At 46.0% G+C, this 27,811-nt stretch overlaps 1 protein-coding gene across 2 annotated transcripts in view; it reads right to left on the reverse strand.

Annotated features, from left to right (window-relative positions):
- Window positions 1-6,197: 6,197 nt before the first annotated feature.
- The window catches only part of LOC138349615 (protein Asterix-like), a 50,149-nt gene continuing 28,535 nt past the window's right edge, over window positions 6,198-27,811 (reverse strand). Inside the window, exons 1-5 of one of the 2 annotated variants that reach the window (XM_069335138.1) lie at window positions 27,278-27,292; window positions 16,637-16,806; window positions 12,688-12,796; window positions 9,689-9,786; window positions 6,198-7,432 (exon numbers count right to left, since the gene is read on the reverse strand). In XM_069335138.1, coding sequence (XP_069191239.1) covers window positions 7,357-7,432; window positions 9,689-9,786; window positions 12,688-12,796; window positions 16,637-16,689 — 336 coding nt within the window. In that variant the 5' untranslated portion in view covers window positions 16,690-16,806; window positions 27,278-27,292 and the 3' untranslated portion in view covers window positions 6,198-7,356. Of the gene's footprint in view, window positions 7,433-9,688; window positions 9,787-12,687; window positions 12,797-16,636; window positions 16,807-27,277; window positions 27,293-27,811 lie in introns of those variants that run through there. The other variant, XM_069335140.1, reaches the window with a different exon arrangement.

The following is a 27,811-nucleotide window of genomic DNA, read 5'->3' on the forward strand; positions in this document are numbered from 1 at the left end:
TGCAAGGAAAGGGAAACAATGAGCATCACCCTCACCAGAAAAACATTAGGAGATTCAGGGAAGCCTTTGCAGACAACTGCATGGAAAATGAAGTATCAAAACAGTCAAGGAACTCTGCAAATTTTGTCAAAACAAGTGGTTTACTTGAAACTAGCTCACACCTGTTAGTACCAATTGCTGCCCGCTAGGCTGCTCGGAGTCCCCAGCCAGTTCCGCCAGTTCCATGGCCAGTCTTAGGTTACCTTTTGCTGGTTTCGGGGCTTAGCATCTCCGCAGTCTGGTCATCAACCAGGTCCAGCCCCTGAGCTCACTCAGTAGTGCTCCTCAGGTTGCCAAGTTGCAGCAGGTCCCACTTCCTCTCACTTAATTGCTGGCCATTCTTCAACCTTTTCCAGAGTTGGTCATTTGCTCATAAATTTGTTTTTTCTTTTAAAATTTGTTTGCTTCACATGCATTTCCTCCCTTTTTCCATGTGCTAGAATAAATAATAATAAGCTCACTATGAGAGCTATATTTTTCTCTATGAGAAGATTATTTGTTATGTAACAATGATTTGCCAGCCAGCTTGGAACATATTAAAGAACTCTAAATACCATGCCTCATGATCATAAAAGATTTTCATGGTAAACCTACCAGCTATCCAGACAGTAGGAAAAAATAATACTAGCACAGGAGCTGAAGCTGTTGTCAGGGATGAAACTGAAACTATATAAGAAATACAAGTTAAGGAAAGTGTGAACCCTGAATCAGTACATCCAAATAAAGATGGCATCAGGCAGGAAAGTGTAACAGACAGCACAGACAGCTTGACCAGTAAATTGCAACAGACCTTGATAGAGACAGACTGGGAAGACCAACATTTGCAAATGTTATGCAGAGAGCATTTGTAGACAGATATTCTGAAAAGAGAAAGGGATAAGAATGCAGTTACCTTCATCCCAGAATATGCCTAAATCTACTTAGGAAAAGAAAATGGCATTTTGGATCAATATGCAGGTACAGTATTTCCATCCAGACGTACAAAACAGTACTGTACTTGTAGAAATAAAATCACTGTATATGACTTATATTGGCCAGAATTTAATGTGAAAGACTCAGAATGCCACAGAAAGAGTAGCAAACAGGAGAATGGCTTTGGAGAAAAGCCACAAATTTTTTTTAGAGCCAGAAGAAAGAGGTTTCAAAATATGGAACAAAGGGAATGCATGGTACTGGAACTGGCATAGTAAACCATATGCACATCCGAGTTACAACTACCACTGTATTCTGCTACAGAGCTGCAACAAGCACAGTTGAAAACAAATCCAATATTTTGCCCCCTATTAATTCGAATAGGGGCAAAAATATAAAACGAATAGTACTTCGTTTTTCTCTTAAATTGGTTGAGGTATAGTCTTTGACATGATTGGGAAAGTTATTCCACATTGTTAACCGGGACCAAAAAAAAAAAACAAGAGCTGAAGCTCAAGCCCTGCAAGCACAACTAGGTGAGTAAAGCTCTCAAGATGTACTCTCTGGAGAGATGAGAGCAACTGGTCCTCAGGTCTTAAAGTACATCTCTACACATCCCTTAAAGTATCTACACAACAGATATTCAAGTTTGCCTTTGGTAGATTTATAGCTAATGGCTATCAGCAATCACTTATTATTTCAGTATATTTGATGGTTTTAAGACTTAATTATTGAGATTTTAGTATAGTCTACAGTGCTGTTCATCGCCGTTGAGAGCAGAATCATCTGTTTACTCAAATTCTAATGATAATTATATTTTTTCAGTCCTACTTTGTGTGAAATTTGTGTGCCATTTAGCATTGTATTCCAATAGGATGCCTCCTATTGAAGGCCCGTCATTTGCTTTCGAGAAGTCTTTAACAGGTCTCAGTAAATTATAATAAGCATACTATAAATTATCTATAAGGATGTCATGTGGCGCCAAAAAATACTATATACTATAGCTTTATTATATACTGTACTATAAAGCTGGACCTAGATTCAGGAAGCTCTGTATATTTCTTCGTAAGTGGGTTTGCTACGAAGGTTCCTAAGTGCGCCCAAAGAAGATGCTTAGGTGCGATTCAATAATGTATACTTAGAAAGAAAATTGTTGGTTCACCTGCGTGCCGATAGAGGTCACTACTGTGTTTCGTTTGGCCAATCAGAGAGCAGCAACATTCTTCATATTAAAGATTTAGCGCTGGCTTATCGGAGCTCTACTGCCTCCTATTTACGTCGAATTTTCTTATAAAATTAGTATATTTCGAAGTAAAACAATGTTTTTTCAACTTCTACAGCCAGCACCGACATTGTAGTAAACAAATATGTTACATTTGTTGTTTACCTACGTAATTCTAAGAGATACTGTGTAGCTGTCCTTGTTGCTCGGAAGATGAGCTGACAATTATTGTATATATTTACTGAATTTACCCAAGGGCCACTAACTATCTAGTGACCTCGAAGAGGACAGAAAGCCGGCGGCTTGTTAAAGGGCCTGCCAATTGTCTTAATGATATTTTTTAGCTGGAATTTGGCATTTACGGCTTCAGCGGGTAGGCGGTTCCATGGGTTTATAGTCCTCTTGGTGGAAAAAAAACATCTGTTTTCAGTCCTACTTGAGAGAACATACTCTCCAACACTATATCTGTGATTGTCCTGTTATCAGTGACTTCATACCAAATGGTATGAGGTATTTTGAGCTCTGTAATTACTTCATACACTCAGGAATATTGGAAGATATTCTTGTGCTGCACCCAGATTTTGCCAGTGGAGGCTAATAGATCAGCATTAAGTATTTTGTTCTCTCCTAATTCCATGTATGACTGGCCATCCTGTGAGGTGAGGATGTTGGGTGAGCTTGTAGCTGGTTTTTGATCTACACTGTGTGGTCCTTTATACAGAATAGGGAAGCAGCACATTGCTGTGTATACCTAAACATGTTTAAAAATACATTGTTTGAGAGGAGTTTTGTAGAAACTGGTAAGAGTAATTATAATATAATGTTTCCATGATTCAGTGCTTACCTCTTGTGAAAATTGCTTAGAGTTGTTTAGTCCAACCCGTTCTCGCAAATTTAATAAGTCAATATTGACTTATTAAATATGTGCATAGGTGACATAACATAATAGATACCCTTAAAAAGATTCATAGAAAACACCGACCTTACCTAACCTTGTTAGTATCTTAAGATAAGCATCTTATTGCTTCGTAATTACAATTATTACTTAACCTATAATAGGTATAGGTTAAGTAATAATTGTAAATACGAAGCAATAAGATGCTTATCTTAAGATACTAACAAGGTTAGGTAAGGTCGGTGTTTTCTATGAATTTTTTTAAGGGTATCTATTATGTTTAGTATATCACCTATGCACGTAGTTAATAAGTCAATATTGACTTTACGAATTTGCGAGAACGGGTTGTTTAGTCAGAGTTGATTTGTTTTTTGTATTGAGGCTGGTATTTTCTAAATTGATTCCATGTACAGTATGTCTAACCATCCTGTGAGATGGGAGTATTAGATAAATTTATAGCTAGTTTTTTATCTACACTGTGTAATATTCCATATAGACTAGGGTAGCAGCACATTGCTGTGTATACCTAATCTTCTTAATAAAAAAAATCAGTAATAAAGATTTTAAATTATAGTTTGTATTACAAATACAGTACTGTATTATCCTTATTAAATCATGTTGACCATGGATCATTAAGATCTCATGTTGATATGTAATACAAGTCATATTTCTTTTGAACTGCTAATCATTCATTGAATTGTGCATTATGTCTCAATTTTTCACTTCCTTGGATATACTGTACAGTACAAAAAGATAGGATAAAAATAAACCAGTAATATTTCTTTCATTATATTTTTCATTTAAATAACTGCATCAATATTTTTACAGCTGACAGGATTTGTTTTCCCATACAGGTGCATTATTTGTTAAAAAAAATTTGGTTTATTGTTACACACAATGGTGCTACATAGCCTTCCCAGCTTGGTGCCTTCTTTTAATACTTCCTGATTAAAAAATAAATAATAAATACATTTTATTCAGGAAAAGTACATACAGTTGATTTACAAACATAATGATGGATTTATAGGCAGAGCTAGTACATACAATACCTAAAGCCACTAATACTCATAGCATTTCGGGCAAGGTGTGGAGGGAAAAAAAAACACAGACTAAAACTTAATAGTAATCGGGATTAGGTATGAATTGTGTTGAAAGAAGGAATAAAAAATACAAAAAGGGGGTTAACATAGTATAAATCAGCAATTGCACATGTTGGTGAACAGCGTTGTTTAAAAAATAGCAAGACATGGGTTGACATTTAGGAGGTAAGTTAGGTTACATGGAGTTAATTTGGCAGTACTTGGTTTAACTCTAAACTGGTTGAGAGGGGTACAGCCTTTGACATGATTCGGGAGGTCATTCCACATTCTGGGTCCCTTGATTTGTAGAGCACTTCTAGTTTGGTTACACACAGCCAAATTGAGTAACAGGAAGAGGTCTTGGACACAAATTTGTTCCATGCTAAATGTAGAGGAATCAGCCGAGTATTCCTCAAATAAAACAAGTTGCCTCAGCTTATAAGGTAAATAAAATAAGCATTTCTCAAATAAGTAGCTGCCTCACCTCACTGCCTTACTGCTACATAGCCTTCCCAGCATGGTGCCTTCTTTTGATAATTACTTGTTCCACACCCAAATTGTATAACAGGAAGAGGTCTTGGACCCCTACTTCCCTCTCTTTTTTAATAATCTATATAGTCATAATTATAGCTTTAAGTATTCAATGAATAAAGTTTTTGACATTTTTACCCTTTTCCTTACCTATCATCATTTGTGCAGCATATTTTTATTTTATGTCTCACCCAGATTTAATTTCAAAATAAAACCAAACTAAATAAATTAGAAATGGGTATGTATAGCTAAGGTACACCCTTACTACTAGGTGAACAGGCGCATTTGGTGATAGTAAATGATCCCATCAGGCAGGGCTCATCACCTTCTCTCATATTTCATGTTCACCAGTGTTTATTTACTTAATAACTACTGGTATAATATCTTGCTATTATAAAACTAATTCTACTATCAAGCACATATTTACTTCAAGTTTCAAGCAGAGAATGCATATATAACTAACACGAAGGATTCCTCTTCACTAGATTCACCAGCTATAATATTTTGGTCATGTTCCAATATCATAAATCGATCCCAGTGTTATGTAGTAGAGAAAAAATTACTTATATCCAGTTTACGTAAAGCTACGAGTGGTCGAAACCACACTTAAATCCAGGAATGAACTTACGAAGGTTTTTCCACTTAGGGTAGTTAATTAATTGAATACGGACGTAGCCGCCACGAAGGCGCTAAGACGGAAAACGCTCTTAGCTAAGAGGAAAAACCTTCTTAAGTACCTTCCTGAATCCGGCCCCAGGTCATTTAACTTTTTGCACATCCTAGTCCATGGGTTAAGGTGCACATCTGTGGTTATCCACAACATTGGTTCGATCGTGCTGTCCTGCTCTAAAGATTATATCATTGATTTATCACATTGTGTACAATATCTTTATACATTTAATATTTTTTATGTTCGACATACAATACTGTGGTGTAAATACTTTCTAATGAAAGGATTCTAAATGGGAAATTGTAAACAACGCCACACCTTAGGGATGGCATGTGACTGAAAGCTTTATTGTACAGATTTTAATGGACAACAAGATCCACAGCATTCACCCTTTATTTGTGCATAATTTGTTATGCTTTATTTGACATACATTTGTGCATAATTTGATGCAGAAATCCCATGGAAAAAGCACTGTTTGAATTTTTTAGTAATATTAATTTAAAATTATCAGTCTTGGAGGAATTCTGCATTATCTAGATGCCAAATTCATTGTACAGGTCACTGGCTAGATTAAAATCCCTATCTTGGACCAGGTTCCCATGTAGTACAAAATCCACTGAATTTATTTTCAATATAGTATTGTATAGTGAATATTCTTTGCTTGAGCCAGTGAGCCCAACCACCTTACTGATACATCTCAGCGTAATACTGTAATGGGAAGGAGAGATACTGTATACAGTATAGTAACGGGAGGAACACGCAGTCAACAAGGTAGTACCGATAAAATCCTGATATACCATACAATTCAACATGACAAATGCACTATTGAAAGGAGAAGATAATTATATATTATGGTAAAAGGTTTACTATGAAATACAAAAGTACATATTTAACAATAATACATATGGCCTGCATTAATATATATTTTATACACAAAGTATAGTACTGTATAAACTGTTATACATACTGTACTTACAACCTGTAACTATATTTTAGAAATTCTAAATTCTGATACAGTCAAAATAAGAAATTAAGGAATGATATGTTTCCTTTGTAACCATAAAACAACAACTTTGCATAACTAAGCAAAATGGAAGAGGAGGCAGTCCTAAAAGAGGAATTAACAATTTACTGTAGAATCTGTCTTTATCCCCATGAACGCCCCTCTGATGGAGTAACCACAACTGAAACCTATTCAGGTAGCCCTATCTTAACATGCTCTTCTGATTTGTCCTCTTTCCTTTATGTCTAAGAATTATTAGCCAGCAGTAACTGGTTGGAGTTAATGTAATTTCATGATCAAAAAGATATTATGCAGTTGATGTCACCTCGAAGAAAACTATAAAATCAGTGCTAGTGACTGATAACTTTGCCTGTCATCCGATCAGGTGACAGCCTGGCTCAACTGAATGGACAGTACTGTACTGTACCTGTACTCCAAAAGTCTCCCTTCCCCCATACTGACTGCCTACCATTCCACTCCCAATTCCCTTTCACTCTTCTATTTCTAACGTGGTGATCAAGTCTTCCTTTTATGTCTAATATGGAGGCTATCTACTGTACTAATGTGGTTGTCACTCGAGGATCAACTCGTATGGTACTTCATATTCCAGGATATTTCAAGCTTTGACCTTCATGCTATTGCCTTTTACACTGGCATGAATGACATGATAATGTTATGGGACAATACAAATTTGTCCATTTGTTAAAGAAAAAAAAAGACAAGCTGCTTACAAGAAACTTTTGGATGGGAAGTATAACACAAGAATTATATAGTGCAGGCTACACAAATTAAAAGATTAACAAACCAAGCCATTTTGTAACTCATGCACATCATCAAATGTTGGCACTGTTCCATATTGCACATCATAATACAAACCTGGCACCATTAGCTAGTTTATTAAAACTAAAATTGTCACTGTCATTCAGCAGTACAATTTTAATACAAGTATGGTGAGGCAATTATACATTTCCATTCAACCAAAAACAATCGATAATATAGAACTGTTTATATATTGGACCATGGAGGTGTCATTGGCTGTGGGTTTTGAAGGTAGGACATCACAACTGCAGAAATGGACAACCTGAAATGTTAATATAATTAGTAAATTATTTGTGACAAGCAAATAAAAGTATATTTGTTTAATTATGATAATTTACTTTGAAAATCAGAACTATTAGCCAGTAACAATGGGTTGGATTAATGTAATTTAAATTACATTCAATAACAAAAGACAATTATGCAAGTGTTGTCACCCTTAGGAAAATCATGAAGTCAATGCTATAGTGACTGACAAGTAAGCTCAGAAAACTACTGACAGGGCTCTCCCAAAAATAACAAATCAGAGCAAGAGAGATTGTTGAAACACAGGGAATACAGAGGACATACTCAGCACACAAACACAATAAAGTACATAAATTATTGGGACCATTTGAAGCTCCCAAAATGTACTCTGGAAAGGAGACAAGAGAGGTATCATGTACTGTATACATGGACTGAACTCCAGGTCCAAAATTTGCACAGTATTATAACATAGTGGAGCGAACAATATGGTAGGAAATGCAGAATAGCGCAAGTGAAGAAAAAATGTGCCACAGAAACAGTCATAGAACACTGTATGAATATCCAGGTCCAAAATTTGCACAATATTATAACAGATGCTATACCGATGATGATACTTTTCAAAATGCTTGTGCTCTCTAGAGTGGAGTACTGCTGCACAATGACAGCCCCTTTCAAAGCTGGAGAAATTGCTGACCTGGAGAGTGTGCAGAGATCCTTTACTGCTAGAATCCACTCAGTAAAACATCTAAACTATTGGGACCGACTAAAGAGCCTAAATCTGTACTCCCTTGAGCGCAGGCGGGAGAGATACATAATAATTTACACGTGGAAAATATTAGAGGGGCTGGTCCCAAACCTGCACACAGAAATAACATCACATGAGACCAGAAGACATGGAAGGATGTGCAGAATACCCCCGTTGAAAAGCAGAGGTGCAACAAGTACTCCGAGAGAGAACTATCAACATCAGAGGCCCGAGACTGTTCAACACGCTTCCGCTACACATAAGGGGCATAACTGGCCGACCCCTCACCGTGTTCAAGAGAGAACTGGATAAGCACCTCCAAAGGATACCTGATCAACCAGGCTGTGACTCATACGTCAGGCTGCGAGCAGCCGCGTCCAACAGCCTGGTTGATCAGTTCAGCAACCAAGAGGCCTGGTCGACGACCGGGCCGCGGGGACGCTAAGCCCCGGAAGCACCTCAAGGTAACCTCAAGGTAAGGTAAGGTAGTGGAGCGAACAATATGGTAGGAAATGCAGAATAGCGCAAGTGAAGAATAAAGGTGCCACAGGAACAATCATAGAACACTGTATGAATATCAAAGGACCACGGCTCCTTAATATCCTCACAGCAAATAAAATAAGTATGGCTGGAACAAAAGTATTTCTTCAAAAAAAAATTAGAGTTTCCTGCAAGAAGTGCTGGACTAACTAGATTGTAAGTGGGAATATGGCCCTGCAGGCCACTCCAAGCAACAGTCTACTGGACCAAGATCTTGCACGTCATGCCTGGCCCAGGCCAGGCTTGGAGAAAAGAAATCCCAGAACCCCCTTATCCAGGTACAAATCCAGATCCAGGTAATGAAATGCCCTTTTCAGGCATGTAGTCAATCGCTCACCTCCCAGTCCTGTTCTCTTCCTTATAGAATATTTGGGGGTTCCATTTGGCTCAACGAGCGGGGATGGCAGGCTAGCTGGGACTTTAGGTGACCTGACCCACCATATGATGGTGGTCAGGCACATCATGGTTCAACCTGTCCTCTTGAAAATAACGTCGCTTTTCGTTCGAATGCATGCTATATCCAAAAATGAACGTAATTTGAAATGAAATTGGCTCACGAAAGTGACATACTGTCGCGTTTTCTCTAAGTCCTCTGGCTTACTTGGAAAGGTTAGGAGAGGAAACTTTCATTTAACGTTGTTCATAGCTTTTGAAACTTGAGGACAATTTCCTGCCCTCCTAACCTACGAGAGGACCCTCAACTTACTGTTTTGAAACAAAATCCAAAATTTATTTTAATTTTTTTATTTTTAAATTATGTCCATTTTTGGCCATATGGGCAAACGACCAAATTCAGACGTAATTTGTAAGAGGACAGGTTGCACAGTTAGGGTATTTACCCCGTCGCAATGTTTATTTGCCTTAGTACACCAGGTTTTGGCCTTGTGTAAAGTAAAGTATATGTTAAAATGTGACATGCTATGAGGACAGGTTGTACCTTTATGGGTTTAGTAATATACAAATTTCAGAAGAAAACAAGATAAACCTTACATGAAGCTGCTGAGCATTTGTTTCGTATCGTCATTGACTCTCGAGTTGGCAAAGCTGATGCAGGAGCAGTATAGCGCAACCCAAGCACACCACTTCAACTGCAAGTAAGAAATAATGAGTTCACTATAGAGTATCATTTATAACAACAATGTCTAAAATTTCTATAATCATAGTTTTAATAATACAGTATTTGGAGGATTAAAATTCATAAAGTGAGTAGAAATCACATTCCTCAATATAAGTATTATAAGATTAAAACCCTAAATAAGAAAATGATCCAAGATAAAGTCTGATATTATTTACTTAAAACATGTACTGTACTATATATGTGAAAATTAAGCATTGAATACTGTATAATTAAACATCTTTTTCTGGTAGGCCCTTGATTTACCCATCTTCCACCAGATGACAGCCTTGAGGTTACCTGAGGTTTCAATCAACTTGCCTAAAAGGTCAACACTTCAAAAACAAAGGGTGAACAGGAGCACTGTCCAGAGCGAACGATGCACTAGAACCCCTACCCCAGCCAGGAACCAGGAGATATGGATCTACACATGGCCCAAAGCTGGATCCGAAGAACTCAACTGAAGCAGACCGAGGCTAAAATACTGCACTGCCAGCTATCAAAGATTGATCTACCTTCCCTTCCCGCCCAACCACTTGGGCTAGACAGTAGAGCGAAGGCCCATTTTTTTGCAAGCCGGTTTTCAATCCCCGACTGTCCAAGTGGTTGGGCACAATTTCGTCCCCATGTCCCATCAAAAATCCTTATATTGATCCCTTCCAAATGCTATATAGTTATAATGATTTAGTGATTTCTCCTAATAATTCCCTTCCCTTCCCTTTCCCTCCAGAAAGTAGAAAGGGTGTAAAGAGAGAGGCAAACCGCAAGGAATACAACTAAGAAGATTCCTGATGATCTAGAACTGCACGCTGGAAAGCACGACAGGCCGCATATAGTGTAAATATGCAACCACATCCCACAGCAGCAGCTCAAACAACTAGAGCAATGCTATCAAGGCAATCTTTGAAGACAACACAAATGGTGAAACCAGCTGGGAAGAACCCTGCTCTAAACATAATTACACCTGATCAACCAGGCTGTGACTCATACGTCAGGCTGCGAGCAGCCGCATCCAACAGCCTGGTTGATCAGTCCGGCAACCAGGAGGCCTGGTCGACGACCGGGCCGCGGGGACGCTAAGCCCCGGAAGCACCTCAAGGTAACACTGAGAAGAGCTCCAGAGTTGCACAAAAATGGAGACCCTATGCCAAATGGATCTAAAATTTGTGGTCCAACATGATCTATTACAGTATGTACTTATCATTTTGACAATGGCATATGATAGAGCAATCATTGGCAAACAATTCCATTTAAAAATCATAATTACAGTATATGACAATTATTGGTGGTCCCAACATAACATAATGACCAGGATTTACACAAACTCAACCATTCTTGACATAAATCCCAGTAAATTGAGGGTACCGGTAGTATAGTCGAGTTCGTTCTTGACTCGCAATCTAGAATTCTGGGTTCAAATCTCAGGCAAGATAGAAATGGCGGGTGTGTATCCTATCACCTAATGTACCTGTTCACCTAGCAGGAAATAGGTACCCAAAAGTCAGCTTATTGTGGGGTTGCATACTGGGGAGGGTCAGTAATTAGACCCTAGGGATAGGGGGGAAGAACCTGGATACAAACCTAACATGTACTGTATGTATAACCTGGCTGCCAGTCCTCCAACACAATGAATTATTATTATTAATAAATTATTCGCAAAAAATTCTTTTATGATGCGTCTTGATTATGGCATATGATACTGATCACGGATAATTTGGTATTAAAATTATAGATGTACACACACACAACTTTATTGAAACCAAACATTCAAAAGGAGAGAACTTTTTCACCAAGCTTGAGAGAGGAAATGAGGAAGGGATAGTCTCACACCCTCCCTCCCTCTTCCCCCATGCCCAGCATTCAGCCGACTGCTGTTGCTTTGTCACACTTTTGGCTCACTTCACACTCATGCCATAAATTTTTCAGTAAAGTGAAAATGTATTTTGACTTAATTACAATCTTCGGCACAATAATTACCGAATAATGGACATCCATGTTAGTCACAAGGGTTGAGTTGACGGTTCTCCAACCTCCTATCAATTAAAAAACTAGAAAGATCAGACCTATGTGACAGGTATTGAAGTATTATTAGTGTGACTCCAACTGTACACACAGAAGATGATGCAAGGCACCAACATGGCACACGAGTCAGAATCAGACATAACACACACTAAAATACCCAGCAACAGGCCTGGCCACGTGGACCGAGTCCCAAGCAGTACTGATGTAATGGCAACTCAAAAGGAGAAGCCCTGACTAGGACAACACCCAGAATCTTGAAAAATATTACTGTTGGGAATGGGTAATACAAACTAGCTACAAGGCAGAGAGTTGAGAAACTAAATCTTTTTTCATCTCATCTCATCATCATTTTTCTCATCTTTTTTTTTCATTCCATGTAATCTGTTATCATTTTTTTGTCTATAAATTTTGCAAGTATTTACCTCCTTAAAATTTCCTTAGATTAAGGACCTGCCCGAAACGCTGCGCGTGCTAGTGGCTTTACAAGACTGTAATTACCATATTTGTATCCTCACATTCCTTATGTACATTCTTGTATATGCATAAATAAATAAATAAATAAATAAATAAATCAGAATGAATGAACAGCTAAGGGCACACAAGATGGGTGCCTTAAACTGACAAGTGAAGCATGAATATAAACAATACAAAAAGCATGGCTCCCACAGAAAATGTTCCCATGAATGCCAACATCACTTACATACAATATACAGTAGTTCATAAAATATGAGTTGAAAACAAAAAAAACTGAGCAAGCTAGTGCCAGGATGAATAGGGATGATAGTGGTAGACAATAGGGATGATACTGTGGGCTTCAGAACAGACCCTATAATGCCAGAAACCCAAAACTTACTCTCATCATTAGACCACACATGCTGAAGATCATGCCTAGTACATTCATGTAGTCAGTAGTTGGATCTTCACCAGGGGCCCCTGGAGTCCCTTGTGCTGATGGTTTGTACCTGTCAATGGTCAAATTACATTATATTGCAGTTGGTATGTATAAAAATGTAATATTAATGTATTATTATTATTACTGTATCAGTAAGGTGTTATTGATCAAATAAGTAACATTAAAGCATGAGTGAGAAGGCAAATAAAATGAATTCAATAAACACAGGTTTTATAATTCTCTTTGCAAGAAGTGATTAGTTATGGAAAATCAGGAGGGAAGATGAGAGAACATATTACAAATACAAACAACAATGAAGTTCAATAATTACTGTACACAAACCCTCACAAAAGTAACATTATTTGAAAAAAAAATACAGCACTGAATGTAATGAAACACCATTTTCTGGGTGAGCCCAGAGGCTCCCTGGAGCCTACAAGGCTCTCCACAGAAAAGATTTTGAAAAGTTTTTTACTTGTATCGTACTTAAGTATGATTTCCCATTGGGACAAAGCCAGTTAGGTTTATCAAGGTCCCCTCTAGGCCAACTACTAGTCTTTCCCAAGATGCAATCAACAATAGTTGCTCAACTCCTAGGTACTTATTTACCGCTAGGTGAACACAGGCATCGGGCAAAAGCAAACGTACCAAACGTCCCCGTCCTGCGGCAGAAATCAATCCCGAACGTTTCAATTGCGAGCTGACTGTGTTGATCACTACACTACAGTATTTTGAGGTTATCTAGAGACGATTTCGGGGCTTAGCGTCCCCGTGGCCCAATCCTCGACCAGGCCTCCTTTTTGTTACACCCCCCCAGGAAGCAGCCAGTAGCAGCTGTCTAACTCTCAGGTACTTATTTACTGCCAGGTAACAGGGGCATCAGGGTGAAAGAAACTCTGCCCATTTGTTTCCACCTCCACTGGGGATCAAACCCGGAACCTTAGGAATACAAATCCGGAGCGCTGTCCACTCAGCCGTTAGGCCCCCCCTGACACTACAATATTATTCACTACAATGGGTTATTTGTACAAATGAATCGCCATTATCTGTACATTCTTGTAAAGCCACTAACATGCATAGCATTTTAGGCAAATCTTAAAGCTAACGCAAAATTTGCAGTGAATTTTAAATTATTGTACAAGGGAAACAGTTAATCTTAAGAGAACAAATCTACAAGGGGCCGTGACGAGGATTCGAACTTGCGTCCAAGAGCATCCCAGACGCTGCCTTAATCGACTGAGCTACGACATGGTATAAGAATTACAACCAGAAATTCTTCTGAATTTACTTGGATCCTGCAGCCTCTCCGAGAGACAAACCAGGATTTTACACAACTCCCCCCATGCACTCGAGCTATGTCAATAGGCCGTTCTACCTCTTCGCCCTTACTTCATTATACACAGAAATCACAATAGCGTGACATCTAAGCTAAGCTAATTGTTAAGCGAGAGGTAAGGTAGTAATAAGGGTGATGAGAAATTATGTTGATGGAGTGCATTTGTAGATAGTACAGCACTAGATGAGTAATTAGCACAATGTGGGATACTAAAGTGAAGACATTGGGTTAGGAAATTCCACACATTTGGTCTCTCTATATAGAGACCTGCATAGAGAATCTTAGAGATATTTCAGCAGTGATGTTCATGCAGAACATCACAACATTCTTATTTCATACAATTCGGAAGTTTAAAATCTGAGTTAGTATTAAGGAACAGAGCTTTGCAAGTGTTTATAATGTGAAGAGAATGAAGAGTACGGATTAAATGTTTAGTATGTCCAGGGATTTGAGCAAAGAGGCTGTATGTTGTCTGAAAACAGAATTTATTATAGTTGAGGGTATCACAGTGTAATCAACTCTCATACCAGGAACAGTTGAGGGCCACAGCACTAACAACACTTCAAACCAGACATGACTTAGCAGACCTCATTGAAATTTTAAAATACTGAACAATTTGGAGGATGTTGATCCAGATAATGTCTTATAAAAGCTCAACAAACCACAACATAGGACTGAAAACAAGAGATGCCTTTTACCCCCATACGGTTATAAACCCATGGAACTGCCTACCTGCCAAACATAATTGCCCAAACTCTTACATTTTAAAATCCAACTGGAAAAAAATAATCAAGGCAAATGAGGGGACTTTGGACAAGCTTTTCTGTTCTCATCGAGGCCACTAATACGTTAGTGGCCCTCAGGTAAAGTCAGGTAAAAATCGGTTGCCTTCCCCCTTGACTCCCAATTGGGGATCCTGGGTTCAATTCCCAGTCAGGACAGATATGGCTGGGCACATTTCCTTTCACCTAATTCTTCTGTTCACCTAGCAGTAAACAGGTACTCGGAAATTAAACAACTGTTGTGGGTAGGATGATATAAATACTGTACTTTGTAAAGAAAACCAGATACAGTACTGTAATAACAAAATATATTTAAATTAAGATTATAGTGCATTTTAAAATCTGGTTATGTGGTCGCTGATGGAGAGTTTCCATAAATACGTAACTAACATGAAACTGGCCGCTAACAGTTTCATGTCAATGGCTGCTTCGGCCAGCTGCATTTAGTTCAATAAACATTTCTGTATATTACCTGTTGATGGTTTTAACAGTTCTTCACACACAGCCTGGCCTTTATACGGGTCATGAAAGGTCTACCAGAACCTAGTGAGTTACTTGAAACACCTAACATTTTTATGCAAACTTTGTACAAAATTATTAATTACTACTATACACTGATAACACAACTTGTTTTCCAATAGTTGTGTTAGTCCTACATTGCTTTTTTATCACTAGTAAAACGGTCTGTAATAATGTGTCACCCTGTACACATGACTGTTCACCAATGGATTGGAAAATTTACCTAACCTTACCCAGGCTAACTCAAACCAACCAAGCCTAACACAGCCTAATCTTGGCTAATACATCCTAACGTATCAAACTTTATGGATGGTACTTTTTGGACATGAAATAATTCGACGATGCTCGTTTTCCCGTTTGTTAAAACCGTATACACTATACTGTTATGGTAGGATGTATTAGCTTAGGTTAAGCTGTACTGGACTCCATTGGTTTGGGTTAGGTTGATTCTTGGTTTGGTTAGTTTAGGTTGGGTTGAGCTAGGTTATCTTGAGATGATTTCGGGGCTTAGCGTCTCCGCGGCCCGGTCCTCGATCAGGCCTCCTTTTTTGTTACACCCCCACCAGGAAGCAGCCCGTAGCAACTGTCTAACTCCCAGGTACCTATTTACTGCTAGGTAACAGGGGCATCAGGATGAAAAACATTTTGCCCATTTGTCTCTGCCTTCACCGGGGATCGAACCCGGAAACCCTAGGTTAGATAGGTTTTAACATTTGTTTGCGAGTCATCGTGTATGTGGTATGACTTGTATCTGATTTAATATGGTCTTATCTGTCAAAACTAAAAATTAAGTAAAAATCTTATATACCTTCTTGTATATAAATAAATAAATGAGCTTTGTTTAACCCTCGCCATTTCTTTTCAAACTCTAAACAAAATGGGAGTAAAAAATCATTTCAACAAGGCTAGTTTTCTGATAAAAATGTACTACTAAGTTAGACTTTGTTATGTTATATGGATTAGGTTGTTTTATCATTAATCATTATCGTTTTAAGTCTGCTAACTAAGCATCTTGTATACGTAATGACCTATACCCCCTACAGCAAAAATACCGAACTATAATACCCTAAATCCCACCCATATAGGTGTACAGACAAGTAATTCTTTAAACATCACACCAAAGCATTGTACAGAGACAAGAAAACCCATGCCTATATAAGAACGAATTGTCCATATGATGACCTACTAACTTCCTCCCCCACACACACACAGATCCTCATCATTACACAATAATAACATCTTGCACTACAATATCCCCCCTACATTCACTTACCTAACAATCTTATCCACTCTCCGTGGGTCAGAGCTGTTGTTTGACGTCTGCATTTTGAGTGGGAATGTTGCTGGCCAGCTGCTCCTGTATGTCGTCTGCTGGTCCACAACAGTGCTGGTGGAGACCTAAGGTTCCAGGCCAAGGGGACCTCGGTTGCAAGATCCAAACTGCTGTAAGTACCGAATTTGTAATAAGAGTAATATATATATATTATATATAATGTATATATTGTTAAATATGACCGAAAAGGTAAGATTAATAATTCTACCACGAATTTTCTCAATATTTCTTATGTTTCTTTTTTACTGTGGATGGTAATTGAAAAATCAATTCTCCAAAATTCATTTTTATTTCTAGTCTGACGCGAGGCTTGAACGCGTTTCGTAATAACTTGTTACATTTTCAGAGACTTTAGTTTATACACACACAACTGTAACCTGAGAACACTAAACAGTTTTACTTATGCTAACATTAAACAGCTTGTCTTATATACTCGCATTTGGGTGAGGTGATGTGTTGCAACAGTTTTGGAAGAGGTGAACAAACTTTTGACCAACGCAGAACACGGAACAATGGGTATAAATTGGATAAATGAGAGGGAAGAATGGAAGTAACTGCAAAGGGCCTATTGACCCATACTTCCTCTTGATGCTTCTATATTGGTACGGAGTCTTGAAGTGGGTAGAATATAGTTGTGCATCAATTGGCTGTTGATTGCTGGTGTTGACTTCTTGATGTGTAGTGCCTCACAGATGTCAAGCTGCCTGCTATCGCTGTATCTATCGATGATTTCTGTGTTGTTTGTTAAGACTTCTCTGGTGATGGCCTGGTTGTGGGAAGAGATATGTTTCTTAATGGAGCCCTGTTGCTTATGCATTGTTAATCGCCTGTAAAGAGATGTTGTTGTCTTGCCTATATACTGAGTTCTTTGAGGCTTACAGTCCCCAAGTGGGCATTCAAAGGTATAGACAACGTTAGTCTCCTTTAAGGCGTTCTGCTTTGTGTCAGGAGAGTTTTTCATGAGTAGGTTGGCTGTTTTTTTGGTTTTATAGTAAATTGTCAATTGTATCTTCTGATTTTTGTCTGTAGGGATAACGTTCCTATTAACAATATCTTTCAGGACCCTTTCCTCCGTTTTATGAGCTGTGGAAAAGAAGTTCCTGTAAAATAGTCTAATAGGGGGTACAGGTGTTGTGTTAGTTGACTCTTCAGAGGTTGCATGGTGTTTCACCTTCCTTTTTATGATGTCTTCAACGAAACCATTGGAGAAGCCGTTGTTGACTAGGACCTGCCTTACCCTACAGAGTTCTTCATCGACTTGCTTCCATCCTGAGCTGTGGCTTAGAGCACGGTCGACATAAGCGTAGACAACATTCCCCTTGTACTTGTCTGGGCAGCCAACCCTATGCCCTACCAAGAACCCACCCGAAGCCGGACAGACACCCACCCGGAGCCCGCCAGCTGAGTGAACCGGAGCCCGACAGTTGAATGAACTGGAACCCATCAGTTGAGTACCTGGAGCCTGCCCCGAGCCCGACCAAGAACCCACCCAGAGCCCTACCGAGAACCCACCCCGATCCCTACAGAGAACCCACCCCAAGCCCTACAGAGAACCCACCCTGAGCCCGACCAAGAACCTACCCCGAGCCCTACAGAGGTACCCCAAGCCCGAGAGCCCACCCCGAGCTTGACAACCGAGAGCCAATCCTAAGCCCTACCAAGAACCCACCCCCAAGCCCTACCAAGAACCCAGCCCCAAGACCTACCAAGAACCCAGCCCCAAGACCTACCAAGAACCCAGTCCCAAGACCTCCCAAGAACCCACCCCCAAGCCCTACCAAGAACCCACCCGAAGCCGGACAGACACCCACCTGGAGCCCGAACAGTCAAACACCCAGAGCCCGCCAGATTAGTAAACCGGAGCCCGCCAGTTGAGTGAACCGGAGCCCGCCAGTTGAGTGAACTGGAACCCGTCAGTTGAGTACCTGGAGCCCGCCCCGAGCCCTACCGAGAACCCATCCCGATCCCTACAGAGAACCCACCCCGAGCCCTACCAAGACCCCACCCCCAAGCCCTACCAAGACCCCACCCCCAAGCCCTACCAAGACCCCACCCCCAAGCCCTACCAAGACCCCACCCCCAAGCCCTACCAAGACCCCACCCCCAAGCCCTACCAAGACCCCACCCCCAAGCCCTACCAAGACCCCACCCCCAAGCCCTACCAAGACCCCACCCCCAAGCCCTACCAAGACCCCACCCCCAAGCCCTACCAAGACCCCACCCCCAAGCCTTACCAAGAACCCACCCCCAAGCCCTACCAAGAACCCACCCCCAAGCCCTACCAAGAACCCACCCCCAAGCCCTACCAAGAACCCACCCCAAGCCCTACCAAGAACCCACCCCCAAGCCCTACCGAGAACCCACCCGAAGCCGGACAGACACCCACCTGGAGCCCGAACAGTCACCCACCCGGAGCCCGACCAGTCAAACACCCGGAGCCCGCCAGTTTAGTAAACCGGAGCCCGCCAGTTGAGTGAACCGGAGCCCGCCAGTTGTGTGAACTGGAACCCGTCAGTTGAGTACCTGGAGCCTGCCCCGAGCCCGACCGAGAACCCACCCAGAGCCCTACCGAGAACCCACCCTGATCCCTACAGAGAACCCACTCCGAGTCCTATCAAGAACCCACTCTGAGCCCTACAGAGAGCCCACCCTGAGCCTGACCAAGAACCTACCCCGAGCCCTACAGAGGAAACCCAAGCCCGAGAGTCCATCCCGAACCCGAAAGAGCCCACCCCGAGCCTGACCGAGAGCCAACCCTAAGCCCTACCAAGAACCCACCCCCAAGCCCTACCAAGAACCCACCCCCAAGCCCTACCAAGAACCCACCCCCAAGCCCTACCAAGAACCCACCGCCAAGCCCCTACCAAGAACCCACCCCCAAGCCCTACCAAGAACCCACCCGAAGCCGGACAGACACCCACCTGGAGCCCGAACAGTCACCCACCCGGAGCCCGACCAGTCAAACACCCGGAGCCCGCCAGTTTAGTAAACCGGAGCCCGCCAGTTGAGTGAACTGGAGCCCGCCAGTTGAGTGAACTGGAACCCGTCAGTTGAGTACCTGGAGCCCGCCCCGAGCCCTACCGAGAACCCATCCCGATCCCTACAGAGAACCTGCCCTGAGCCCTACCAAGAACCCACCCCGAGCCCTACAGAGAACCCACCCTGAGCCCGACCAAGAACCTACCCCGAGCCGTACAGAGGTTCCCCAAGCCCGAGAGCCTATCCCGATCCCGAAAGAGCCCACCCCGAGCCTGACCGGGAGCCAACCCCAAACCCTACCAAGAACCCACCCCCAAGCCCTACCAAGAACCCACCCCCAAGCCCTACCAAGAACCCACCCCCAAGCCCTATCAAGAACCCACCCCCAAGCCCTACCAAGAACCCACCCCCAAGCCCTACCAAGAACCCAGTCCCAATACCTACCAAGAACCCACCCCAAGCCCTACCAAGAACCCACCCGAAGCCGGACAGACACCCACCTGGAGCCCGAACAGTCACCCACCCGGAGCCCGACCAGTCAAACACCCGGAGCCCGCCAGTTTAGTAAACCGGAGCCCGCCAGTTGAGTGAACCGGAGCCCGCCAGTTGTGTGAACTGGAACCCGTCAGTTGAGTACCTGGAGCCTGCCCCGAGCCCAACCGAGAACCAACCCAGAGCCCTAACGAGAACCTACCCTGATCCCTACAGAGAACCCACCCCGAGTCCTATCAAGAACCCACTCTGAGCCCAACAGAGCCCACCCTGAGCCTGACCAAGAACCTACCCCGAGCCCTACAGAGGTAACCCAAGCCCGAGAGCCCATCCCGAACCCAAAAGAGCCCACCCCGAGCCTGACCGAGAGCCAACCCTAAGACCTACCAAGAACCCACCCCCAAGCCCTACCAAGAACCCACCCGAAGCCGGACAGACACCCATCTGGAGCCCGAACAGTCACCCACCCGGAGCCCGACCAGTCAAACACCCGGAGCCCGCCAGTTTAGTAAACCGGAGCCCGCCAGTTGAGTGAACCGGAGCCCGCCAGTTGAGTGAACTGGAACCCGTCAGTTGAGTACCTGGAGCCCGCCCCGAGCCCTACCGAGAACCCATCCTGATCCCTACAGAGAACCTGCCCCAAGCCCTACCAAGAACCCACCCCGAGCCCTATAGAGAACCCACCCTGAGCCCTATAGAGAACCCACCCTGAGCCCGACCAAGAACCTACCCCGAGCCCTACAGAGGTTCCCCAAGCCCGAGAGCCTATCCCGATCCCGAAAGAGCCCACCCCGAGCCTGACCGGGAGCCAACCCCAAACCCTACCAAGAACCCACCCCCAAGCCCTACCAAGAACCCACCCCAAGCCCTACCAAAAACCCACCCCCAAGCCCTACCAAGAACCCAGCCCTAATACCTAACAAGAACCCACCCCAAGCCCTACCAATAACCCACCCGAAGCTGGACAGACACCCACCTGGAGCCCGAACAGTCACCCACCCGGAGCCCGACCAGTCAAACACCCGGAGCCCGCCAGTTTAGTAAACCGGAGCCCGCCAGTTGAGTGAACCGGAGCCCGCCAGTTGAGTGAACTGGAACCCGTCAGTTGAGTACCTGGAGCCCGCCCCGAGCCCTACCGAGAACCCACCCTGAGCCCGACCAAGAACCTACCCCGAGCCCTACAGAGGTTCCTTAAGCCCGAGAGCCTATCCCGATCCCGAAAGAGCCCACCCCGACCCCTACCGAGAACCCACCCCCCAAGCCCTACCGAGAACCCACCCCCCCAAGCCCTACCGAGAACCCACCCCCCCAAGCCCTACCGAGAACCCACCCCCCCAAGCCCTACCGAGAACCCACCCCCCAAGCCCTACCGAGAACCCACCCCCCAAGCCCTACCGAGAACCCACCCCCCCAAGCCCTACCGAGAACCCACCCCCCAAGCCCTACCGAGAACCCAGCCCTAAGCCCTTACCGAGAACCCAGCCCCAAGCCCTACCGAGAACCCAGCCCAAAGCCCTACCGAGAACCCAGCCTCAATACCTACCAAGAACCCACCCCAAGCCCTACCAAGAACCCACCCGAAGCCGGACAGACACCCACCTGGAGCCCGAACAGTCACCCACCCGGAGCCCGTCCAGTCAAACACCCGGAGCCCGCCAGTTTAGTAAACCGGAGCCCGCCAGTTGAGTGAACCGGAGCCCGCCAGTTGAGTGAACCGGAGCCCGCCAGTTGAGTGAACTGGAACCCGTCAGTTGAGTACCTGGAGCCTGCCTCGAGCCCTACCGAGAACCCACCCTGAGCCCGACCAAGAACCTACCCAGAGCCCTACAGAGGTTCCCCAAGCCTGAGAGCCTATCCTGATCCTGAAAGAGCCCACCCCGAGCCCTACCGAGAACCCACCCCCCAAGCCCTTCCGAGAACCCACCCCCCAAGCCCTACCAAAACCCACCCCCAAGCCCTACCAAGAACCCAGCCCTAATACCTACCAAGAACCCACCCCAAGCCCTACCAAGAACCCACCCAAAGCTGGACAGACACCCACCTGGAGCCCGAACAGTCACCCACCCTGAGCCCGACCAAGAACCTACCCCGAGCCCTACAGAGGTTCCCCAAGCCCGAGAGCCTATCCCGATCCCGAAAGAGCCCACCCCGAGCCTGACCGGGAGCCAACCCCAAACCCTACCAAGAACCCACCCCCAAGCCCTACCAAGAACCCACCCCCAAGCCCTACCAAGAACCCACCCCCAAGCCCTACCAAGAACCCTGCCCTAATACCTACCAAAAACCCACCCGAAGCCCTACCAAGAACCCACCCGAAGCTGGACAGACACCCACCTGGAGCCCGAACAGTCACCCACCCGGAGCCCGACCAGTCAGACACCCGGAGAACGCCAGTTTAGTAAACCGGAGCCCGCCAGTTGAGTGAACCGGAGCCCGCCAGTTGAGTGAACTGGAACCCGTCAGTTGAGTACCTGGAGCCCGCCCCGAGCCCTACCGAGAACCCACCCTGAGCCCGACCAAGAACCTACCCCGAGCCCTACAGATGTTCCCCAAGCCCGAGAGCCTATCCCGATCCCGAAAGAGCCCACCCCGAGCCCTACCGAGAACCCACCCCCCAAGCCCTACCAAGAACCCACCCCCCAAGCCCTACCGAGAACCCACCCCCCAAGCCCTACCGAGAACCCACCCCCAAGCCCTACCGAGAACCCACCCCCCAAGCCCTACCGAGAACCCAGCCCCAAGCCCTACCGAGAACCCAGCCCCAAGCCCTACCGAGAACCCAGCCCCAAGCCCTACCGAGAACCCAGCCCCAAGCCCTACCGAGAACCCAGCCCCAAGCCCTACCGAGAACCCAGCCCCAAGCCCTACCGAGAACCCAGCCCCAAGCCCTACCGAGAACTCAGCCCCAAGCCCTACCGAGAACCCATCCCCAATCCCTACCGAGAACCCACCCGAAGCCGGACAGACACCCACCTGGAGCCCGAACAGTCACCCACCCGGAGCCCGACCAGTCAAACACCCGGAGCCCGCCAGTTTAGTAAACCGGAGCCCGCCAGATGAGTGAACCGGAGCCCGCCAGTTGTGTGAACTGGAACCCGTCAGTTGAGTACCTGGAGCCCGCCCCGAGCCCTACCGAGAACCCACTCAGAGCCCTACCAAGAACCCAACCTGATCCCTACAGAGAACCCACCCCTAGTCCTACCATGAAAACACCCTGAGCCCTACAGAGAACCCACCCTGGGCCCGACCAAGAACCTACCCCGAGCCCTACAGAGGTACCCCAAGCCCGAGAGCCCATCCCGAACCCGAAAGAGCCCACCGGGAGCCAACCCTAAGTCCTACCAAGAACCCACCCCGAAGCCCTACCAAGAACATACCCGAAGCCGGACAGACACCCACCTGGAGCCCGAACAGTCACCCACCCGGAGCCCGACCAGTCAAACACCCGGAGCCCGCCAGTTTAATAAACCGGAGCCCGCCAGTTGAGTGAACCGGAGCCCGCCAGTTGAGTGAACTGGAACCCGTCAGTTGAGTACCTGGAGCCCGCCCCGAGCCCTACCGAGAACCCACCCCGAGCCCTACCAAGAACCCACCCCGAGCCCTACAGAGAACCCAACCCCCCCGAGCCCTACCAAGAACCCACACCCCCCCGAGCCCTACCAAGAACTCGCACCCCCCGAGCCCTACCAAGAACCCACACCCCCCCGAGCCCTACCAAGAACCCACACCTCCCTGAGCCCTACCAAGAACCCACACACCCCCGAGCCCTACCAAGAACCCACACCCCCCCGAGCCCTACCAAGAACCCACACCCCCCCAAGCCCTACCAAGAACCCACACCCCCCAAGCCCTACCAAGAACCCACACCCCCCCAAGCCCTACCAAGTACCCACACCCCCCAAGCCCTACCAAGAACCCACACCCCCCCAAGCCCTACCAAGAACCCACACCCCCCCCAAGCCCTACCAAGAACCCACACCCCCCCAAGTCCTACCAAGAACCCACACCCCCCCCCCCCCAAGTCCTACCAAGTACCCACACCCCCCCAAGCCCTACCAAGAACCCACACCCCCCAAGCCCTACCAAGAACCCACACCCCCCCAAGCCCTACCAAGAACTCACACCCCCCCAAGCCCTACCAAGAACCCACACCCCCCCAAGCCCTACCAAGAACCCACACCCCCCCCCCCAAGCCCTACCAAGAACCCCCCCCCCCCAAGCCCTACCAAGAACCCACACCCCCCCCAAGTCCTACCAAGAACCCACACCCCCCCCCAAGTCCTACCAAGTACCCACACCCCCCCCAAGCCCTACCAAGAACCCACACCCCCCAAGCCCTACCAAGAACCCACCCGAAGCCGGACAGACACCCACCTGGAGCCCGAACAGTCACCCACCCAGAGCCCGCCAGTTGAGTACCTAAAGCCTGCCCGGAGCCCCGACCGACAACCCACCCCGGAGCCCCGACCGACAACCCACCCCGGAGCCCCGACCGACAACCCACCCCGGAGCCCCGACCGACAACCCACCCCGGAGCCCCGACCGACAACCCACCCCGGAGCCCCGACCGACAACCCACCCCGGAGCCCCGACCGACAACCCACCCCGGAGCCCCGACCGACAACCCACCCCGGAGCCCCGACCGACAACCCACCCCGGAGCCCCGACCGACAACCCACCCCGGAGCCCCGACCGACAACCCACCCCGGAGCCCCGACCGACAACCCACCCCGGAGCCCCGACCGACAACCCACCCCGGAGCCCCGACCGACAACCCACCCCGGAGCCCCGACCGACAACCCACCCCGGAGCCCCGACCGACAACCCACCCCGGAGCCCCGACCGACAACCCACCCCGGAGCCCCGACCGACAACCCACCCCGGAGCCCCGACCGACAACCCACCCCGGAGCCCCGACCGACAATCCACCCCGGAGCCCCGACCGACAATCCACCCCGGAGCCCCGACACAGAGCCCACTTGGAGCCCGACATAGAACCCACTTGGAGCCCGACAGAGAACCCACTTGGAGCCCGACAGAGAACCCACTTGGAGCCCGACAGAGAACCCACTTGGAGCCCGACAGAGAACCCACTTGGAGCCCAACAGAGAACCCACTTGGAGGCCGACAGAGAACCCACTTGGGGCCCGACAGAGAACCCACTTGGCGCCCGACAGAGAACCCACTTGGGGCCCGACAGAGAACCCACTTGGGGCCCGACAGAGAACCCACTTGGGGCCCGACAGAGAACCCACTTGGAGCCCGACAGAGAACCCACTTGGAGCCCGACAGAGAACCCACTTGGAGCCCGACAGAGAACCCACTTGGAGCCCGACAGAGAACCCACTTGGAGCCCGACAGAGAACCCACTTGGAGCCCGACAGAGAACCCACTTGGAGCCCAACAGAGAACCCACTTGGAGGCCGACAGAGAACCCACTTGGGGCCCGACAGAGAACCCACTTGGCGCCCGACAGAGAACCCACTTGGGGCCCGACAGAGAACCCACTTGGGGCCCGACAGAGAACCCACTTGGGGCCCGACAGAGAACCCACTTGGGGCCCGACAGAGAACCCACTTGGGGCCCGACAGAGAACCCACTTGGAGCCCGACAGAGAACCCACTTGGAGCCCGACAGAGAACCCACTTGGAGCCCAACAGAGAACCCACTTGGAGGCCGACAGAGAACCCACTTGGGGCCCGACAGAGAACCCACTTGGCGCCCGACAGAGAACCCACTTGGGGCCCGACAGAGAACCCACTTGGGGCCCGACAGAGAACCCACTTGGGGCCCGACAGAGAACCCACTTGGGGCCCGACAGAGAACCCACTTGGAGCCCAACAGAGAACCCACTTGGAGCCCGACAGAGAACCCACTTGGGGCCCGACAGAGAACCCACTTGGAGCCCGACAGAGAACCCACTTGGAGCCCGACAGAGAACCCACTTGGAGGCCGACAGAGAACCCACTTGGAGCCCGACAGAGAACCCACTTGGAGCCCGACAGAGAACCCACTTGGAGTCCGACAGAGAACCCACCCCGCGCCCAACCTTTCATGGAGAAAATTGAACACCAGGCGACAAAAATAATTGCAGAATGAGGTCTAGTTTCATACCATGAACGGTTGAGGGTCACAGGGCTAACAACACTGCAAACTAGGCATGCCAGGATGGATCTCACCGAAACTATTAAAATATCGACTTGAGAATGGTCCAGGACGGACCGAAACTCATCGTCCCTTCAACTTCTAGTGTGTGGTCTGGTCAACATACTTCAGCCACGTTATTGTGACTCATCGCCTGCCTATTAAAATATTGAACAGTTTCGAAGATATGGATCCAGAGAACAACTTCAAAAGGTCAGATGGAACACAAACAAGGAACAACGGTTTCAAGTCCAACAAGCCGCAGTGTAGGACTGAAAACATAAGCTATATTTTCACCCACAGGGTTATAAACCCATGGAACCGCCTATTTGCTAAAGCAGTAAATAACATAACACTTGAATTGTAAAATCCAATTTGAAAAAAAATCGGAACAAATGGGGGACCTGATCTGCTACCAGAAATTTTAGCCAAATATCCCCAGTCTGCTAACTGTAGGTAGTAACCGAGTGATTGTAACCTATCCACCGCTGCCCACTGGATGGGGGGCGGTGTGCAGGACAAACAAATTGTGACACTAGCTCTCCACATATGTCAGGTGCTTAATTTAGAACCTGCCCGAGACTGTTCAACACGCTTCCACTACACATAAGGGGCATAACTGGCCGACCCCTCACAGTGTTCAAGAGAGAACTGGATAAGCACCTCCAAATGATACCTGATCAACCAGGCTGTGACGCATACGTCAGGCTGCGAGCAGCCGCGTCCAACAGCCTGGTTGATCAGTCCAGCAACCAGGAGGCCTGGTCGACGACCGGGCCGCGGGGACACTAAGCCCCGGAAGGTAGCCCACAAGATGGGTATGGGGTGCATAATAAACGAACTAAACTAACATTGATAGGCATTGTTCGAAGCAAACTCCATACGCAAAACCCCATTATATTATATAATTCTATATACTGTGTATATATAAGATATAAATATGTCAAAAAGAATTATCACTCTTACCTGGAGCAATGTTGCTGATGTCGGAAATCAGCGATACATGTTGTCGCGTTGGCGGCACCGACGTTACTGACCGGCTGGGCCTTCAACAACCGCCGTTTGAACGCCATTTTGAAATTCCAGGCGTACTACCCGAAAAGTGCGTAAACTAGTATTTGCGTGCATTATAGGCCATTCCAAGAAACCTTATTGCTATGAATATCTTGTTATCTAACAAACGAATTATTTATGTTAATATTTTTAGCACATATGTTAAATTAGGCCATTTTTCATTTAGAGGGGGTATATATATATAGCTATTTACATTTTAAGTTTGAAAAATTACCGTACAAAATTGAATGCAAAGATAAGATAAGATTTATTTATAAACCCTGTTTGGAAATTAACTCCTTTTACAATGAAATAAGACGCAAATAAGAACCTCAATTGTGTAGTGAATTTTGTTTTGTTTTGCATTTTGAATTTTGAATTTTGCATTTTGTTTTGATTAAAAGCTTAGGTAGTACAATGTACTACTTCTACTACTAATACCATATT

The sequence above is a fragment of the Procambarus clarkii genome, chromosome 32, assembly GCF_040958095.1.
Source record: "Procambarus clarkii isolate CNS0578487 chromosome 32, FALCON_Pclarkii_2.0, whole genome shotgun sequence".
Classification (NCBI taxonomy): domain Eukaryota; kingdom Metazoa; phylum Arthropoda; class Malacostraca; order Decapoda; family Cambaridae; genus Procambarus; species Procambarus clarkii.